This window comes from Mustela nivalis, assembly GCF_964662115.1.
Source record: "Mustela nivalis genome assembly, chromosome: 16".
NCBI classification, from domain to species: domain Eukaryota; kingdom Metazoa; phylum Chordata; class Mammalia; order Carnivora; family Mustelidae; genus Mustela; species Mustela nivalis.
Genome location: NC_139035.1, coordinates 14,781,892 through 14,801,124, shown reverse-complemented (window position 1 = coordinate 14,801,124; position 19,233 = coordinate 14,781,892). Strand labels below are relative to the sequence as shown.

At 40.5% G+C, this 19,233-nt stretch overlaps 1 protein-coding gene across 4 annotated transcripts in view; it reads right to left on the bottom strand.

The window, feature by feature from the left end:
• CENPF (centromere protein F) overlaps window positions 1-19,233 on the bottom strand; it is a 67,730-nt gene that overhangs the window by 33,360 nt on the left and 15,137 nt on the right. For 3 of the 4 annotated variants that reach the window (XM_082701727.1, XM_082701729.1, XM_082701728.1), the window contains exons 8-11: window positions 13,688-13,813; window positions 12,406-12,534; window positions 8,023-8,145; window positions 1,781-1,916 (exon numbers count right to left, since the gene is read on the bottom strand). In XM_082701727.1, the coding sequence (XP_082557853.1) occupies window positions 1,781-1,916; window positions 8,023-8,145; window positions 12,406-12,534; window positions 13,688-13,813 (514 nt within the window). The remainder of the gene's footprint in view (window positions 1-1,780; window positions 1,917-8,022; window positions 8,146-12,405; window positions 12,535-13,687; window positions 13,814-19,233) is intronic. The other variant, XM_082701730.1, reaches the window with a different exon arrangement.

Below are 19,233 nucleotides of genomic sequence, written 5' to 3'. Positions count from 1 at the left end.
CAATGAGGAAATGGTCCTTATAAGGATGATAAGACATTTGTTCATCTTCTTTCTCAGCAGCTTAGTAAAGTGCTGCTGTGTAAAACAGCAAGGGGTTTATTTTTCTAAGCACTTGAAACTATTTTCTTTTATATGTTTTCTATGTTTACAAATATGTTATGTGTGTGTTTCCCCTTTGGAGACACTTATTCAGAGAAAGAAAACTGTGAGAAGAGAGGCATTAAGGTGGAAACATTATATTTCACTACAGAGTAATTCCGGTTTCCCAGAAAAGTGAGTAATTATTTCACCATGTTAGCCAAAAATCCACAGGATTGGGCTTAAGTACAAAAGAGTTGTTGTGTATCAACAACTCTCAAGGCCTACAGGTACTACTGAGGAACAATGTCGCCCACATCCTAGCCCCTCACAGTGTGTCTATGAATAGAGGAATCAAATGGAAGATTTTTTAGACTCCACTGCCAACTTGTTTTCTGCTTAGGATCTCATGTCTACGCACAGGCCCCTCCTAGATGGAAATAATGACCGTGCTTTCATTCAGCTGAGATGGAGGTCTCCATGTTCCTCAAATACACTGAGGGAGAATAAATATTGAGAATCTCAATAGATGATTAAGCTAGCATGTATGATAAACCCAGTTGTTACACTCAAAGGAAAACAATTCCTAGTTGTTATTGTTGTTCAGATTTTATTTATTTATTTATTTATTTATTTATTTATTTGAGAGAGGGAGAGAGAGAGAAAGCAAGAAAGAGCTGGATTGGGGAGGAGAAAGAGAAGCAGGCTCCCCGCTGAGTAGGAAGCCCAAAGTGGGGCTTGATTCCAGGACCCTGGTATCATCGCCTGAGCCTAAGGCAGACACTTTAATCGACTGAGCCACCCTGGTGCCTCAGTTCCTAGTTTTAACCTGTATTTCAGTCTACCTACTGAAAGTTGAAGGCCCTTGAGGTGCTACTTCCTAGGCCACCATTCCACTTTACTTGTGAGCACCTGGCACAACCACACTCGTGACCAACACTGAAAAATGCCCTCGGCCTGCCTTTTCTTAGTTTTCTTTCCAGAAAGCTGAAGACTGACACTTTTACCCCCTGCTGTGGAAGAACTGAAAGCTTTCTTAGATCAGAATTTAAAAGAGAAAGGAGTCACAGGGAACTACAGCACACATTCCCTAGGGCAGGTTAAAAGAAGTTCTAGAGGGGCAAATACCCAGCTGAGAAAACTAATGTACGTAAAAGACAAAGGGGACATACAGATAAATGTGACGTGGTGGGCTTGTGTGGTGTGTGCAGCATAATCCAGTGTCTGTGCAGAAAGTGAGGAAATAAAATCATTCAGTCAAGTAAGTCATCAAAAAAACAATGGTCATTAAAGGCTGGGAAAATGTGCATTTAATCCAGGATTTCTCCACTGTTGGGAAATGATAACAAGCAAGGAAATGAGCTGTCCGGATAAAACGAACAAACACACTTGAGACACAAAGAATAACACTCTGGGGTGAGAGACAGCACTGACAATTTACTTTTGTTTGGAGAATATTTACCCTTCTGGTTTCAAAGACAGTTTGGGACTCTGTGTGTTCCAGTTTAGAAAAAAAAAAAAAAAAAAGTCAGACTATCACTCTGAAACTAGAAAGCGGAAGAGAGAAAACTTTCTCCACATCAACTGTAGACTTCCTCCTGGGAGAATATATAGCAAAATCGAAAAACGTTTCTAAGGACATCCATCCTCCCTCATGCGACATCAGCTTAGAAGAATACCTCCAAAGGCAATGTTTACTCACCCCTCATTTCTTCTGTAGAGTTCTGGCTCTGACTCAAACTCTGTCTGGCTTTCCTCAGCTCTTCCTCCAGGTGGCAGACTTCTCTAGCCCGTTGCTCAAACTGACTCTTCAGGACGCTGTATTCCTTCTTCACTTCCTAAAACACACATTTAACTGGTTATAATCAAAACCACTCGAGCTAGTTATGACCTCTGCCTTATAAGGGTCCCTAAATGGGACTACTTAAATATATCACTAGGGGAGGAATCTCACTTTCCTCTCAAGTACTTAATGAAGTTAGACATTCTTACTTCAATCAGATGATGTTATAAAGAGAACTCAAAACAAAAACACAAAACCTAACACAGACAAATAATCTTTTTTCTTCAAGAAACACTTCTCTGATCTTTCTCGATGTACCTATGCTTGCTAAACAGTTAACTCATAAGGAAAATCCTATTCACAAGATCCTGAAAGAAATAGGCTCCAAGGGGCACCTGGGTGGCTCAGTGGGTTATAGCCTCTACCTTCAGCTCAGGTCATACTCTCAGAATTCTGGGATTGAGCTCCGCATTGGGCTCTCTGCTCAGCAGGGAGCCTGCTTCCCTTCCTCTCTCTCTGGCTGCCTCTCTGCCTACCTGTGATCTCTGTCTGTCAAATAAATAAAATAAAAAAATTTAAAAAAAGAGGCTCCAAGGTCCTAGCACATCTGAATGATCAAATACATCTTTGCAAAGATCTGATGTACTAATAAACCAAAATTCACATGACAGATTTTTTTTTTTTTACTTTTCATTGTAAAACTATCTTAGGGCTTACCATAATTAGGATGTTTTTATGAATATTAAGTTTTTATTAAGAACATTTACAGTGTGCAAGATGCTGGAATGGTATTAGGAAAGATACAAACATAAATTAGAATCTCCTGCCCTCAGAGCCGGTCTCGCACTCCAGTGGGGGAGGACTTGATACTAATCACTTAGTTCATATCAGGATGTGCTAAATACTAAAGAAAGGTGGAATAGGTTATGGAAATCAGAGGGCAGATGCACGGAAGGAAGAATTCATTCTAGATGGGGGAATCCGAGCTTTCACAGTAAAAACAGGTTCTCTGGGTACCTGATTAGGTGAAGTAGCCACACCAAAAAGTAGCAGAGACTCATACGCATGTCCATTTTATGACTATGCCTATTTTTTAATCTTAAAACCGAGCAATATTTATTTAAATGCCAAATAAAAACTATTGCTGGGGCACCTGGGTGGCTCAGTCTGTCAAGCATCTGCCTTCAGCTCAGGTCATGATCCTGGGCTCCTGGGATCGAACTTTGCATCAGGCTCCCTGCTTAGCGAGGAGTCCGCTTCTCCCTTTCCTTCCCTTGCTTGTGCGCTCTCGCTCTCTCTCTTTCTCTCTCAAATAAATACATAATCTTAAAAACAACAAAATAAAAACACTATTGCTTATCAACCACATAAGACTTCCGTGATAAATAAATCCTCTATTTATATTCCTCAATCTGTTCTTCTACCTTCAATGACTAGGCGATAAGTATCTCGGCCTATATTCTATGCTACGGTCTGGACCATCAGGGATTGGTAAGTATTGTTACAAACAAACGGAACAAAGCTCCTCACATCCTTAGGGGGAAAACATTTCAGAAGGCCACCTTTTTCAAAAACTGCACTTCAAAAATATCCCCCCGCAGAAGGGAGAGACTTTTGAATCTTAAAGAAACAATTAAGACCCATCCTCCAAAACCCTACAGCCCCGTTAGAAAACAGATGGCCCTGGCAAAGCTGTGTTGGAAGGTTGCCTTCAATTATCAGTCTGGTTACTACCAGCAGATGGGTACCCATGCAGCAAAGCCAAATTCAAGAAGAGGGAGAATCTGGCTAGTAGAACGTACTTGAAAACTTCCTGGCAGCTGCTGTGTTCATGCATATATGTTCATTTCATCCTCAGAATAAGACAGAGCCTGTTGTAATTACACTCCTCTGGCTCCTTTGTCCTAGTCCCGCTCCCTTCATCAATCAGGACTGATGGGCATCTCCGACTAATCTGGAGACTGAGAAGCGAATGTTCACCCCAGTCAGTGTTAAACTCTGCCAAGAGTGACCATCAAGGTGCACGGATGTTGCGGGCTTGAACAAGCATCATTAAACTATAAGAAACTATATCGCTTGTTTGCTCTCCAGGCTCAGAATGATCACCACTCAGAAGAGATCACAGATGTGAAAGGAAAACTACCTTAAAGCACTTTAACAAGGGTAACTGAGCAATATTATTAGCATTTCTTCCCCAAATTTGACAGCCTCCGAATCTACATGATCGTGCTAGGTGAGCAGAATGAGTTCAATGTAAAATAGTAACCACCTGAGTTGACCTCCCAGTCTTACAGTGACACTTATTTTCATACCCTAAAAATCTAATCAAATCGAGTGGCATCTGCATTTGGAGGAGGGGCCACAAAGCTGAGAAGACACTGCTTAAAGTTGGGGGCACCCCCACAGAAGGAAGCAAGGTAAAAAGAAGAGAGAGGGAAGGGGGCAACTTGTGCTTGTTTATGTGTCTGTTGGTCTCTATCCATCTCTGTCCATAACTGGGGGCATTTAAATGAATAGGAAGCCCAACGGAGAGACTAACATGTCTTTCTCTATTCTGGCATTAGCTCCGTAAATATTTGTTTCTAACAAAATGTTCAGCCAATCCTGGGACCCAGCAGGCTTGTAATACTATGGCTACGACCAACCCAAGAATTTTAAAAGGCCAAAATGTGGAAAATGAACATCTGAAAATGGATCTGTAGGCTGCCGTCCATCACCAATTAGTTTTCTGTGAGGCCATAGCCACTTAAGACTTGATTGGCTAGCTCATCAGCAACAATGAGTTAAGCATACAAGGATGTATTCTCCTAGGCATCTCTTGCATCCTCAAATGATTTGCAAAACTGGGCACTAGTGTGGAAAAGCACAACAAACATCCCTATCACCACAAGCCCACATTAGAGCTTAGCAAGCAATTCCGCCCTGATCAACTTCAGTTTAGGAGCAGCAAGGGAAGCATCATTTCCTAGGGCCAGACAAAACAAATTTCGGTTACTGTGGGCATTTTGTGATCTCCACCCATGAATGGAGCTTAACAGTCCCCCACCCCGGGACCAAGTCTCTATCATGAACAAGGGATGGATACAGAGGATGTGTCCCCTTCCAGCTCGTCATTCCTGCCGGCCAGGCCAAGCTCCTTAGAGAACCTGGTATGCTACAGATCCCCAAGCTCAGGGAGGTCCCCAGGCAAGCGTTCCCTCATCTCGGCTATCACATGATGGTATTTTATCGCCTACCCCTAACGCTAGGGGGCTGGCACTGGACATGGGATGAGCAGCTTACCTAAAGCCTCCTTTCACTCTGATACTAGAGTTAATTTTGCCATTGATTGGGCCATTAAATCACATTCCTGGTACGGGTATTTTCTCATTGTGAGCAGCCTATTTACTAAATGCAGACAAGGAAAATTTCGGTACAACTGTCGCATTATTTCAGCATCCAAAATCTATAAGCATGTTAGACCTGTTTGTCCTTGGAATACGACACAGAAAGATACCAGAGTGAGAGAAGCATAGAACAGGCAACATCTTTAATGTGAAAAATCTCAAATGCACTGTCCTGCGGCTCCTCACTTTCTGTGCCTACTGGGGACAGCAAACGGCAGGAACGACAAAAGGTCATAGCTGTTGTGGAGACCAGGGCAATGATCAGGTAGCCTGCAATACTTTACTAACAAACATTCATGTGTTGGGCACTGGGCTAAGCACTTTTTGTAGAATATTTAATGCCATCATTAATATAGCTTGGAAAAGGGAAGGGTATTATTAGTCCCTATATGCAGATGAGTTAAGTCAGACTCAGAAAGTTTAGGTCATTGTCTGCAGGTCACACAACAGGGAGGTGGCAGAAAATGATGCAATCCAAGGTCTCCTTTCCTCTAAGCTACCGTTCTGCTACTAAGTCACACCACTGCTCTAACTGGGTAAATCGCTTTTCTAACGCCAATCCCAATTCAAAATTGGGAGCCAGCTAGACCCTGGGAAGTCTTGATAAAGACACAGATCCACAAACATAAATGAAGGCCAACAGTACATGAATCCCTAAGCCCTGGGCTAGCGCCTTTCACGGGACACAGAAATCAATGAAATCTAAACGCCAACAGGACATGTATTTAACCATACAGGCTAGAGTTCAAGATGGACAAGCTCCACAGTGGGCAGCCCAGAGCCCATGGAGGCACACACGTCTTCAGAAACACCTGCCACACAGTGTCCAGCCCACTACTGTGACTTGGCCAAGCAAAAAGTGGCTGGACCCTCTTCACCAGACGACTGCTTCGACAAAATGTTTCTACTAGGCAGCCAGTGGAGTCGAGGGAGAGTTTCTGGCTAGAAGGAAAGCTCACAGGGGGAAGGGTTCGGTGCCAGTGCGCCTGTGGAAATGTTCGCAGAAGCATCTGTTGGTTGGTCCCCACTGGCCAAAAAGGCAAACATTTGTTTTGCTGAAACAAACACTGCCATTTGAAAACAGTCGCTGATGAAACCATCATCTGACACAAAGTTTGCCTCCACTTGGGTGGCTAGAGCTGTGGCCTCCTGTCCCCAGCAGCATGACCCCTCCGAGGCCTGCTGCTCTAGCCATCACCTCTTTGCTACTGACAGATGTTCAGATTTTGCAATCAGGATACGCTCTTCAGAGCTGTGGGGATAAATACATGGAGACTTTCCCCATCTGATGAAGAACTGTTCTTTATACAGAATTCTTTTTTCAAAAAAAGAATCTTCAGTCTAAAAAATGATTGCAAAAGACTTAAAGAAGTGGGAAAAATTCTTTCCTGTGATATTTGATAGAGAAAAAAACTCCCATTCTGCCGTGCTTCTTTGTAAGAGTACAGTGCTGACGGCGCCTGGGTGGCTCAGTGGGTTAAGCCACTGCCTTCGGCTCAGGTCATGATCTCAGGGTCCTGGGATCGAGTCCCGCATCAGGCTCTCTGCTCAGCAGGGAGCCTGCTTCCCTCTCTCTCTCTCTGCCTGCCTCTCCATCTACTTGTGATTCCTCTCTGTCAAATAAATAAATAAAATCTTAAAAAAAAAAAAAAAAAAAAGAGTACAGTGCTGATTTATGGTTCTAGTCAGGCTGTTTCAGTATACTAACTGTCCCCAAATGAGCTGTTTAAGATAAGCTCCAGGCCAGTGCACCCCAGTGGCTCCGTCAGTTAAAGATCCAACTCTTGATTTCGGCTCAGGTCACGATCTCAGGGTTGTGGGATGGAGCCCCACATCAAGCTCCGTGCTGGGCAGGCAGGGAGTTGGCTTAAGATTCTCTCTCTCCCTCTGTCCTTCCAACCTCTCTTCTCCCTCTTAAAAAAAAAAATAAAACTCCAGGCCACTAAATAGAGAAGCTGAATCAAGTAAGTATGAATAAAATCCCATAACATCAGGTCACTCTCCTCATATCCAAGCGACTGGAGAAACTTCATCCACCGTTTTGTGTAATAAATGAATCTCAAAAAAAAGACACTGTCAAACTTGCACATGGCAACATGACTTTGGGCAACAACTAACAATTACTTGTTGCTTTTGAGAAAAAGAGAGAGAGAGAACGCATGCAAGTGGGGGTTGGAGCAGAGGAAGAGAATCTCAAACAGGCTCCCTGGCCACTGCAGAGCCCGACACAAGGTTCAGTTTTAACACTCTAACACCGAGACTTGAACCGAAATCAAGAGTCTGCGGCTTAACCAACAGAGCCACCCAGGAGCCCCTTCCAAGAATTTTTGCTTTTGTTTATTTAAATCTGTGATTTTCAACAAAGTTAATATTTGATGACTCAAAAACCAACCCTTAGAAAAGGGATTTAAATTATACCTCCCATCACCAATTTTCTTTCCTCTTAGAATGAAAAATTTTGTTTCTTTCCATCTCTCAGATAATCTAAAATAATCTTTAAAAAAATTAATACATGATCTTAATACAACCCATGTTTACCTATAATTGCTAGACACTTATTAGTAATCATATACAAATGGAAAGTGGAAAAAAAAAAGCACATACGTTCTATGTCATAGTTATCTACAAAATACTTTGTAATACTTCCAATAAATAAAAAGGAAAATTACATGTGGTCATGATACACGACAGAGAAACAACACAGGAATTCTCTTGTACCCTCCCACTTCACCCCACAAAGCAGCTGATAAATTCGCATCTTGATGCCTCACTTACTTCACTGCTTCTCCTCAGCTCATTTTCCTGGACCTGACTTGCCTGTAAGGCCTGTTCGGTTCTGCAGAACCTCTGCTTAAACTCTTCCAAAGTTTTTTCTAGCTGGTGCTTTCCTGATGTGACCTGCAAAGAGGAAATAGGACAAAGTTTCGTTTTTATATTCTTTACTTTTTAAATTACTTATTTATTCTTAAATGAAATGGTCATGGAATTTAAGAACTAACACCATCTATTTTGGGTGAGACACGATCTATGTCAGAGCTGAATACAGCATTATAGTTTTCACTTAAAATACCATCAGATCAATTTGGGGGACAGCAGATAGAAGAGGGAAAAGGGCTGGGTTTGGGGAGGGAGCCACAGAGGAAATAAACAAATTTGATCACCAAAAAGTGAACACAATGAAATAGTAATAAACAACCAAAACAAAAAGTTGAGCTAAGAAACAAAACTGGGAGAACATATTTGCTGTGTGACAGATTCAAAGTTACATATCCATGATACAACAAACAAAGGACATCTATGGTTAATTCAGAAGAAAGTAAACTGATTTTTTTAAGAGTAAAGAATAGAAACAGACAATTTTATACCAAAAAAAAAAAAAAAAAAAATAGCTAATCAACCTCTGAAAGAAACATCCTGAATGGCAATCAAGGAAGCATGAATTGAAACAACAATAAGATGACTTTTTCACTCCTTGGTTGGCAAAATTTATAAAACCAGGACTATCTCCTATCAAGAAGAATAAGCAAGACCAGGACCTCTCTTACACCAACCGGGTGAGAAGGTACATTACAGTTTTGTGGAGGGCAGCTTGTCAGATTCGATCAGAAGGGAGAATACACATGCCCGAAATGGCCAAGTTCACATGTGGAAACCTGTCCTACAGAAACACCATGATGTGACACAGGGATGTTATCACCGCGGCTAGATAAGATACAAGAAGATACTGGGAACCTGAACATCCACCCACAGAGTAAGTATATATACTACACAACATCTAGTAAAAGCAAGGCTCAGGCAAAATAAAAACCAAAAAGCAAAAGAAAAAGGCCTTTTTTTTTTAAAGGTCTTGGAGGAAGCCCATTTAACAGTTGAAAACTGTTAAATGTTAAACTTTAAAAAAAAAAATTTTTTTTTAAGTTGTTAAACTTTCATCCTGGGAAAGGAGTTTTTGTTTGTTCATTTGTTTGGGGGGTGTTTTTGTTTTGTCTCGTCTCTCAAACTTGGATAGCCGGTCAGAGGACTAACTCTTAGTACAAACAGATGTCAGGGACTGTCACCGCTCCCATTTTGGCTGCATCCCCATCTCTCACTCCTCTAAGAGAGGTCAACATGTCCCACTTGGTTATGTCCTAAATTTGAGAGTTAACTAATATTTTCCATAAAATGAGACTCTACCTCAATGGGAGAACCTTAATTTTAGGAACAGAGAAGCAAGTCCTGAGGAGATAGTTGGAATTCTGACAAAAGGTGAATACCAGATATACTCAGGGTAAATTCAAGAATGTGTCACCCTGGGGTACCTGGGTGGCTCAGTCAGTTAAGCATCTGCCTTTGGCTCAGGTTATGATCTTAGGGTCCTGGGATCAAGATGCGCACCGGGCTCCCTGCTCATGCTCACTCTGTCTCTTTCTTTCTCTTGCTCTGCACGCTCTCAAATAAGTAAATAAAATCTTTTAAAAATAATTAAAAAACCAGAATGCGTCACCCGGTCAAGCAACATGGGTCAAGTCAAGAAAAAAATGAGCACCTGTGATCCGCCTGCCGCTTCCGAGCTCTGGTGTTCAGTGTTGGCATGTTGCAGGTCGAGCTGGGAACTAAACAGACAAAAGCCTGTCCTCATGGAAAGATTTAAGTAATGGAAGGAAGACAACATAAAAAGAAAGAAATCACTGTATCAAACATTAGAGGATGTGCCCTATGGAGAAACGTTAAGTAAGGGAAAGGAAGCAGAAAGTACTTGAGTGTAGGAATCTACGTGATGACAAGAGCAGATGTCACTGATACAGCGACATTAGAGCAGAAAGCGTATGCAAGCAAAGGTGCGTGCCCTACACACCCGTCCAGACACAGCGCTTCCCCAGAGAGAACATGCGGAGTGTGCTCTACCAACAGCGAGGAAGCCAGTGAGCGAGGTGGTGGGAAGCCCACCAGGTCCTGCAGATCCTTGGAAGGACACGGCTCCTACTAGGCGAGAGACAAGAAGTGACTGCTGTTGCAAGTAGAGGGGTGACATAATTGGGACTGAGACTTTACAAGACTCACTCTGGTGGCTGGTTGAAAACACACTGTGAGGAGCAAGTCTAGAAGGAGGGAGAGAAGTGAGGAGGCTAGCATGGTAAACCAGGTGACAAATGACAGTCTTAGACCAGACAGGGACCAGCAATGGTGAACAGTAGCCATAGTAAGCATAAAACACAAAGCTGGATAGCAACGTTCATTAGACAGAAATTCAGGGAGATAACAGAATCAGGAGGAAGGAACGGAAGAGCAGAGTTTGCTGCCAATTTCCTCAAGTAGGGGTTTTAACATTTCAGTCGTTGATGGCAATCTAATATTTATTTTATTAATAAAGTATATTACACAGGACTATTTGGGAAAATTAAAAATAGACAAAAGCCAAAATAAAACAAAACTGCTTAACAGTATAGTCCAGAAATAAGCAAAGCTCATGGTTGGTGTAGATTTTATAAAACTATGTATTAAACATAATCATTTGTTCATAAATAGGCAGTGCCATTGTTTAAAATGATTATAATAGTAATCCAAATAAAAACGAATACAACAGCACAGGATGGTAGGAAATAAACTGATTTCTGTCCAGCACCATCCTTCTTTCTATATATAGTCTTTCACCATTTCTATTTTTATTCTTTTGATGGCTACTTTCATGAATTGAAATAACAATCTTATAACAACATTAAGGATTTATCAGTGGAACCCACTGATAAATCCTTAATGTTGTTATAACATTACAATTTACAAAATTTTAGTAAAAAATATAGTGGCTTCTTCTGTTGCCTTAATATTATAATATTAAATAATAAACCTAAGTCTCTTTTCCTTGATCCAATAATTTTAAATATGTATCTTGACTTCCTATTTAGTAAAATGTATAAACATGCACTTCTAGCAAGCTTTTTGTCTTCTCTGGACTCTTCATGGTGTGTTCATTTACTCAGGACCAGAGTTTACAGTTTTACAGGCAACTCCTAGTCCTCATTTGGGACTCATTTGGGTTTGTATGGTTATCACAGGGTCTTGCAGGGGGGGCACTATTTTGTATTGTAATTCACACAAATACACTGATTGGGAAAGAACAGATAAGATTGTTAAATTTTGTAGAAATACATATTTTATATTCTGTAACTATGAATAAGTGTTCATATCTCTATTCAAAAACCTGAAAACCAGTAAAACATAACTTATATTTACTCCCTTTAAAAAAAAGGCATACAAATCAGGTTTATTCTTAGCAAGGAGGGAGGGAGCACATAGAGGGTTTCTTGGAGTAGCTGAGAAGATTCTAGGCTCTGACACAGATAATGGTTCTAAGAGAACATTCCTTATAATAATTTATTGAATTGTAAATATGTCCTATGTAAATTTTGTATATTAACATGAAAAGGTTTAAATATAGCTATACAGATAGTATCCACACATATGCAAAAATACATGGGCACACACACGTGTGTGTAAATAAAGGCGGAGTCAGAAGAATCCTAATGGAAGGCTTTGAGGTGTGAGAGAAAAGGCAGAGTTGAAGATGACATGCGATCTGGTCTCAGCAATGTGAAGGATGGAATTGCTGTTGATTGGGATAAGGAAGACTCCGGGAGGAGCACGTTTGATATAAGTAGCAGGAGTTCAGCTATTACACCACCAAGTGTAAGATGCCTGATAGACCAGCAAGTGGAAATACCAGGTACACACCCACAAGCCTGAAGTTCAGGACAGGCATCCCAGCTGGAGATAATAATACAAGGGTTGTCATCATATAGATAAAAGACAAAGCCACAACATGGTTGAGATCATTTTTGGAGTAAGTGTTAAATAAGTAACGAATTATAGTTTTCAGCGCTTTGATGGTTTGGGGGGCATGAATTAGTGGGGAGGGTTTCCATCCGGTGTAGCACCCAAGAACCACCATCACACCCCTGCACAGACATTCAAGTCTGAGATCCTCACTCACTCCCCTCTTCCTGGAAATGAGAAACCCCAGACTCAGAAGGACTGTTTGCTCTCTTCCTTGGTGAAGTAAGGAAAGGGAGGTTAGAGCCATTCTTCATTAAAAGCATCACCACGTCAGCTGCAGGATAGAAAACGCATGAATAAGGAAAACAGGGACTAACTGAGGAGAGAAATAAGGCAGCTCCCTACTTTATCCAGGTCGGCCTGCAGAATGTTGCCAGTGTTCTTGGCTTGCTGTAACTCCTGCGTGAGTCTGGCTTTCGTCTGCGCACACTCCTGGTCCAGGGCTTGGAAGGCGCGCTGTTGGCGGGAGAGCTCCTGAAACACGGAAGGCACGCACGTCAGTCGGACTGCCGACAGGTGACAAGGAGAGGCCAGGGTGGGCAAGCCTCCTACAGGCAGGCCGTGCTGGCTGAGAGAGCAGGAGACAAGAGGAAGCCAGGCTGACCGTTCACTTAACAATAAATGTAAACTGTCTTCAGCACTGGTCCCGGTGATCAAATGCGGGCCTTCAGAGGGAAAGCAGAGTCTGCCAATTGGCCACATGGAGACCAGCCAGCTTCAGTCCCAGCCCCAGGCTGAAATTCTTCATCTCTGTTTCCGCAAGTCCAGGGGCAAAAGGGAGTAGAACAGAGCCGCCACGGTGACAACTCAGCTAGGAAACAAAGACACTCAAAAATGGGGTTTAATGGGCACCTGGGTGGCTCAGTGGGTTAAGCCTCTGCCTTCGGCTCAGGTCATGGTCTCAGGTTCCTGGGATCGAGCCCCACATCAGGCTCTCTGTTCAGCAGGGAGCCTGCTTCCCTCTTTCTGTCTACCTGCCTCTCTGCCTACTTGTGATCTGTCAAATAAATAAATAAAATCTAAAAAAAAAAAAAAATGGGGTTTAAGATATCAAACATCATAACACTCATAACTTAGAATGTGAGCAAAGATATGCCACCAATTAACTTTGATAACCACATCGGGAGACCAGACTTGCATCTCCAGGGGCTCTTACTGAAAGACTAGAGAGCCTCAATCCATAGGATATACTCGGCCAGGCTAACTCACTCTCCGCTGGCAGCAACACTTCTAGAAAGGCGTCTTCACCCCTAACATGGCTGCCAGCTTCTTTCCCCACCACATCAACTACCTGTCTAATGTATTCGCCAACCCACAGCCTTTAGAAACATGTGGTGAACAGGATACAACTTCCTCCACAACTGAGAGTCTTTGAAAGAAGAGAAAGGATTCTTTCCTACTTGGTATCAAATCTCTAAGAAATCAGAGGAAACAGGTAAAAAAGAACATTCGAGCTCCTGAGTCACTTCTCCAATCGAAAACTGCAAGATAGAAGTGTGAAGGATCACACGGGGAACCTGTTCCTCACAAAGGAGTTCCCCTCTCGTAGAACACCCCAAGCAACAGCAATGCTTTTCAAATGACAAAACTATGAAATGCAAACTCCTTGTGAAGCCATTCACCTTACCTCTTGAAACTCCTTTTCTTTCTCCTTGAGTTTCTGTTCCAGAGAGCATCTGGCACTTTCTGCATTTTGTCGCTGACAACTCAAATCTTCAGACAATCTTTTCAGTTTTTGTTCCAATGAAGTACACTTAACAACAAATAAAAACGGTCAATACAAAGTTATTCGAGGTGAGAAACAAATATTTTGAATTTTAGAAAAATTGGTTATAAGATCTGGTTCAAGATCATCTGTATTTTGACATTTTTGTTTCACTAAAAGTTTGATTTTTAAAGGATCAGCAGGGAAGCCTCACTGGCTTAGCCAGGAGAGCTTGTGACTCTTGATCTTGGGGTTATGAGTTCAAGCCCCACACTGAGTGTAGAGATTACTTAACTAAATAAAACTTTAAAAAACAAATGAATAGAATAAAATAAAATGATCAACAAATACTAAAACTGCTATTAATTATTTTAGCACACATAAAGTTTGTATCTGGGAAGTATTAGAAAAAATGTAAATATTCGACCATTTCAAGAAATACTTCATAATTTGCACTATGAAAAAAGAAATAAGTGTTTCTGAATAATGAATAAAGATTCATCTAACACTTTGTTGCATGGAAATGAGACACTCAAATGCAGTGATGTTGACCTGTGTAATTTAACAGCTGTAGAATAATCAGCGGGTGTCCATGACTCTCATATGAGAGTCTGTTTCAAGAATAATGGGTAAAATTTTAAATATTAAAAAACCTCTTTCCACAACGCTCCCACTGTGACATTTTCAATTTCTGAAGGTTCACAGCACTCCAGAGAATATCACAACTGGTTTTTAGCCAAGCTGCCATAAGCAACACAAAGAACATTTCTTTCCCTTAATCATACCCAATACGTTCAGGATAAGTTTTAAAACATGAACTAAATCAAAATTTAGGATGTCCTTCTAAAATTAAATTGGAGCAAAATGGCCTTAAATCACCAATACTGAAAATCATTCCTTTGAATTTTCCCCACAGTGTTCAAATCCTCAAAACAACTCTAAAGTTCCAGGGAAGACTAAAAACATGTCATATGGGCGGGGGAGAACTCCCTGGTCTAAAAGAAAGGTGTCCCAGTTTGGCAAATCTCTCTTCTAAAGTATTTCTCCGGGAAGCACTATAATCTCATTCAGAACTATTAGAAACACTAGAAATTTAACAGAAAAATTGGAGGAAAAGAAAACACTAAGTAATACTTAGCCGGAAGATCAGACAATGATTATTAACTAACAAAAGATGAAAAAAAAAAAAAAAAGAGTTGGTCAGAACTTTAAATATACCAAATTCAAAAAGAAAAATAATTGAGCCAGTGGTTCAAATTAATACAGTAAGACAACTTTTCATTATCTTTACTGTTCTTATATTTTTAAATCCCCAAAGAAAAGTATTAAAGAAATTATTTATAATAATAACAAATATTTATCGAGAGCCTACTAGATGTCAAGCACTGTGCTAGGCATGGGGGAATGCATCAGGAAACAAACCAGATAAAAGTCACTGCTCAGATAACTGTCCAAATGTTGGTGGCTGACAATTCTCAGGGGGGAAATAAAACCCCCCAAAACAAAAAAACACACCATGCAGGGCAGAGATGCATGAACCCTTGGTGCCCTCTGCTGGTCGTCCCTCAAACTGCAACACATTCCTCTAATCTCAAAATCAGTAACTTCATCACTACAAAACAGGTTTAAAAAAAGCACTTAGAAGATACTTATATCTTATTTTAAATTTTTACAATAATATTCTGATATTGAAGATGCACAATCCATGTAAGAGTAGCTGACCACTGAGCATCATGAATGTTCTAAAATAGTTTCCAGAGCTAAAATCCTTGAAAATATGTAGTGTATGACCTTGGGCACTCACTCAGCACCCTGGGCCCAAGTTTTCATCTGTGAAATGTGGGTGCTGAACACCAGGTTTTCTGCCTCAAAGTTTCTATGTGAGTTCAAACTTTATGTCCCACACAGTTTGAAAATACTTGGAAAAGAAGCAAACTAGAAATAGCATGTACTCACAAAAGAACATGGTATTGATTTTGATTAAAATTAGCTCCATTTTACTTAATGGGTAATTCTAATGGTAGGTCAAGGAACAGCATAAACAAAGCACAATTTGATTTCAGCAACACATTTGACCAGGTCCTATTATCCTAGGACCTAGTCCTAGAGGTGAGAGGAGAAAGGTAGTCTGAATTATCAGTTAGGTAGATTTGTTGCTCACTGGGAAAAAGGAATCCAGAAAGCATTGAACAAATGAGTCTTAATAACCTGGAGGAAAGTTAGGTGTTTTTTTTGTTTGTTTGTTTGTTTGTTTTTAGATTTTATTTATTTACTTGACAGACAGAAATCACAAGCAGGCAGAGAGGCAGGCAGAGTGAGAGGAGGAAGCAGGCTCCCTGCTGAGCAGATAGCCCCATGCAGGGCTCCATCCCAGGACCCTGGGATCATGACCTGAGCTGAAGGCAGAGGCTTTAACCCACTGAGCCACCCAGGCGCCCCTGGAAGAAAGCTTCTAATAGAAAGCCAGAGCTGTGTTCTCAGCACTGTCCTTGTCGAAAGTTTTAATTCATGATCTGGTAAGAAGAAACTTTATAAAAAATGCTAGGTAGAACAAAGATTCAGTGATCCTGTCACATAAAAACCAGTAAGACAAAGTATAATAACATAAGTTAATTATATAAAGGAAAGCCTAAATTGGCAGGAAATGCAACTGAAAATAAGCTTAAATGACAAGAAACTCAATGGAATAATAACTAATGTATTATTATAAACTTACCCTGTGCCAGGCACTACGCTACAGCCTTTTAAAATGTTATCTCAATCTTTACAACAATCCTAGGACACAGACTTTTTTTTTTTAAGATTTTATTTATTTATTTGTCAGACAGGGATCACAAGCAGGCAGAGAGGCAGGCAGAGAGAGAGGAGGGAGGCTCCCTGCCAAACAGAGAGCCCAATGCGGGGGCTCAATCCCAGGACACTGGGATCATCACCTGAGCCGCAGGCAGAGGCTTCAACCCACTGAGCCACCCAGGTACCCCAGACATGGACATTTTTAACACCATTTTATTGATTAGGCAGTGGAGGCTGAGAAGTCAAAAACAAAACAATAGGGATGAGGCAGGACTCAAATTCAGTCTTTCTAACTTGGAAAACCAACCTACATACTCAGACTGCAAGAAGAAAATAAGTATATAGGTCAAGGTAGGTCATGGTCCCATTGGCCCTCCATTGCACCCTCATACAATGAATCAGTATTTATGAACAATATTTTGTGCAAAGCATGGCACTAGGAGAATGTCTAAAAAATGAACCTAGACTACCACATCCAGAAAGATAGAATAAACATTCATTTCTCTATTCCTTCCATTGACAACAATTCAAAACTCTGCACAAATGTTAAGAAAGCTCTAAAGGAAGAGATTGAGTGACTAAGGACTTTGGAACTCAAGGGGAAAACATGATGGTCCTGAAAGAAGAGAACAGTCAACCCAGAATACCTGTATCCTGAGGAAACACCTTCCAAGATGAAGTATCAAGAAATTTCCAGAGAAAGGAAAACTAAGAGAATATGTGGCCAATAGACCAAACTAAAAAAGAAAGAAAGAAAGAAAGAAAGAAATGGCTAAAGGAAGTTCTTAAAAAAAAAAATGAAAATGATGAAAGAAGGAATACTGGAAGGAATCAGGAAAGAAGGAAAAACAGGATAGGCAATAATCTTGGCATAAATAGAAAACCGAAGAGAAAGAATCTCTAAGTTATGTTTGACAGTTAAAGCAGAAATTATAACACCATCTGATGTAGTTCTGAATGTAGGTAGAGTAAACACTTAAAGAAATTGTATTATAACTATGAGAGGGTAAAAGGATGAAAAGAGCAGTAAATTTTCTGTAATCCCTTAGAGCTGCTTACATGACAATACCAACAGACTGATAAATGATGTGTATATATAATGTATTATCTAGGGCTGTCACTATAAAAGCTCTACAAAGAAATGTATCTAAAAACCCTAGATAAATTAAAATGAAATCCTATAAAATGTTTGAGTATCTCACAAAAAAGAAAAAGAAAACAAAAAAATAAGATGGCAGTTTTAAGCCACGACCAATCAATGATTACATTAAATGTAAATGGCCTAAACATGCTAATTAAAAGACAGATGATGGAAAAATGGATTAAAAAATATAACCAACTTGGGGCACCTGAGTGGCTCAGTTGGTTAAGCAACTGCCTTCAGCTCAGGTCTTGATCCCAGAGTCCCAGGATGGAGTCCTGCACAGGACTCCCAGCTCCATGGGAAGTCTACTTCTCCCTGACTTTCTCCCCTCTTATGCTCTCTCTCACACTCTCACTCTCAAATAAATAAATAAATAAAATATTTGAAATATATATATATGCACAGGTGCCTGGGTGGCTTAGTCATTGGCTATCTGCCTTAGGCTCAGGTCATGATCCCAGGGTCCTGGGATCAAGTCCCACGGTGGGCTCCCTGCTCAGTGGGGAACCTACTTCTCCCTGTCTCTCTCTCCCTGCTTATGTTCCCTCTTTCACTGTCTATCAAATAAATAAATAAAATCTTAAAAAAACAAAAAAAAGCCCAACTATATGCTGTCCATACAAAACTCACTTCAAATATAATAATAAAAAGACAGGCTGAAACTCAAAAGACAGAAGGAAATACATTATGCAAAATTAAAGGAAAACTGGAGTGACTAAGTTAATATCAGAAAGAGTAGACTTGGGACACCTGGATGGCTGGATGGCTGGATGCAGCCATTAAGCATTTGCTTTTGGCTCAGGTCATGATCTCAGGATCCTGGGATCAAGCCCTGCATTGGGCTCCCTGCTCAGTTGGAAGCCTGCTTCTCCCTCTCATACTCCCCCTGATTGTGTTCCTTCTCTCCTTGTCTCTCTCTGTTAAATAAATAAATAAAATCTTTAAAAAAAAAAAAAAAAAGGAAAAGAAAGAGTAGACTTGAGAAAGAAGGAAATTTCCAGGAACAATGAGGGCTATTATATAGTGATAAAAGTCAATCTACCAAGAAGGCACAGCAATCCTAAATGTTTATGCACCAAACAACAAAGCTATAAAATATGTGAAGTGAAAACTGAGAACGGACAGGAGAAATAGATAAATCAACAATCATGGAAGACTATCACCATCCTTCTTTCAACAACCGATAGACAGGAAACGAGCATAAATACAGAATTCAACAACACCATCAACCAACAGATAATTTGGGGCTAAGGATAATTTGAGAACACTTCACCCAACAACAGAATATACTTTTCCCCCCAAGTGCCCATGAAACATATCATATACCAAGGTAGACCATTGTCTTATACCATGAAACAAGCCTCATGAAACTTAAAAGATTTGAAATCATACAGTATGATTGGTATTCAGTAAGTATGGTACAGTATGATTAGTACTCAGAAAGGTATTTCTAAGTAATCCATGGGGAAAAGAGGAAGTCTTAAGCAAATAAAAATACACAGAATAAGAGTAAAAATACAATATATCAAAA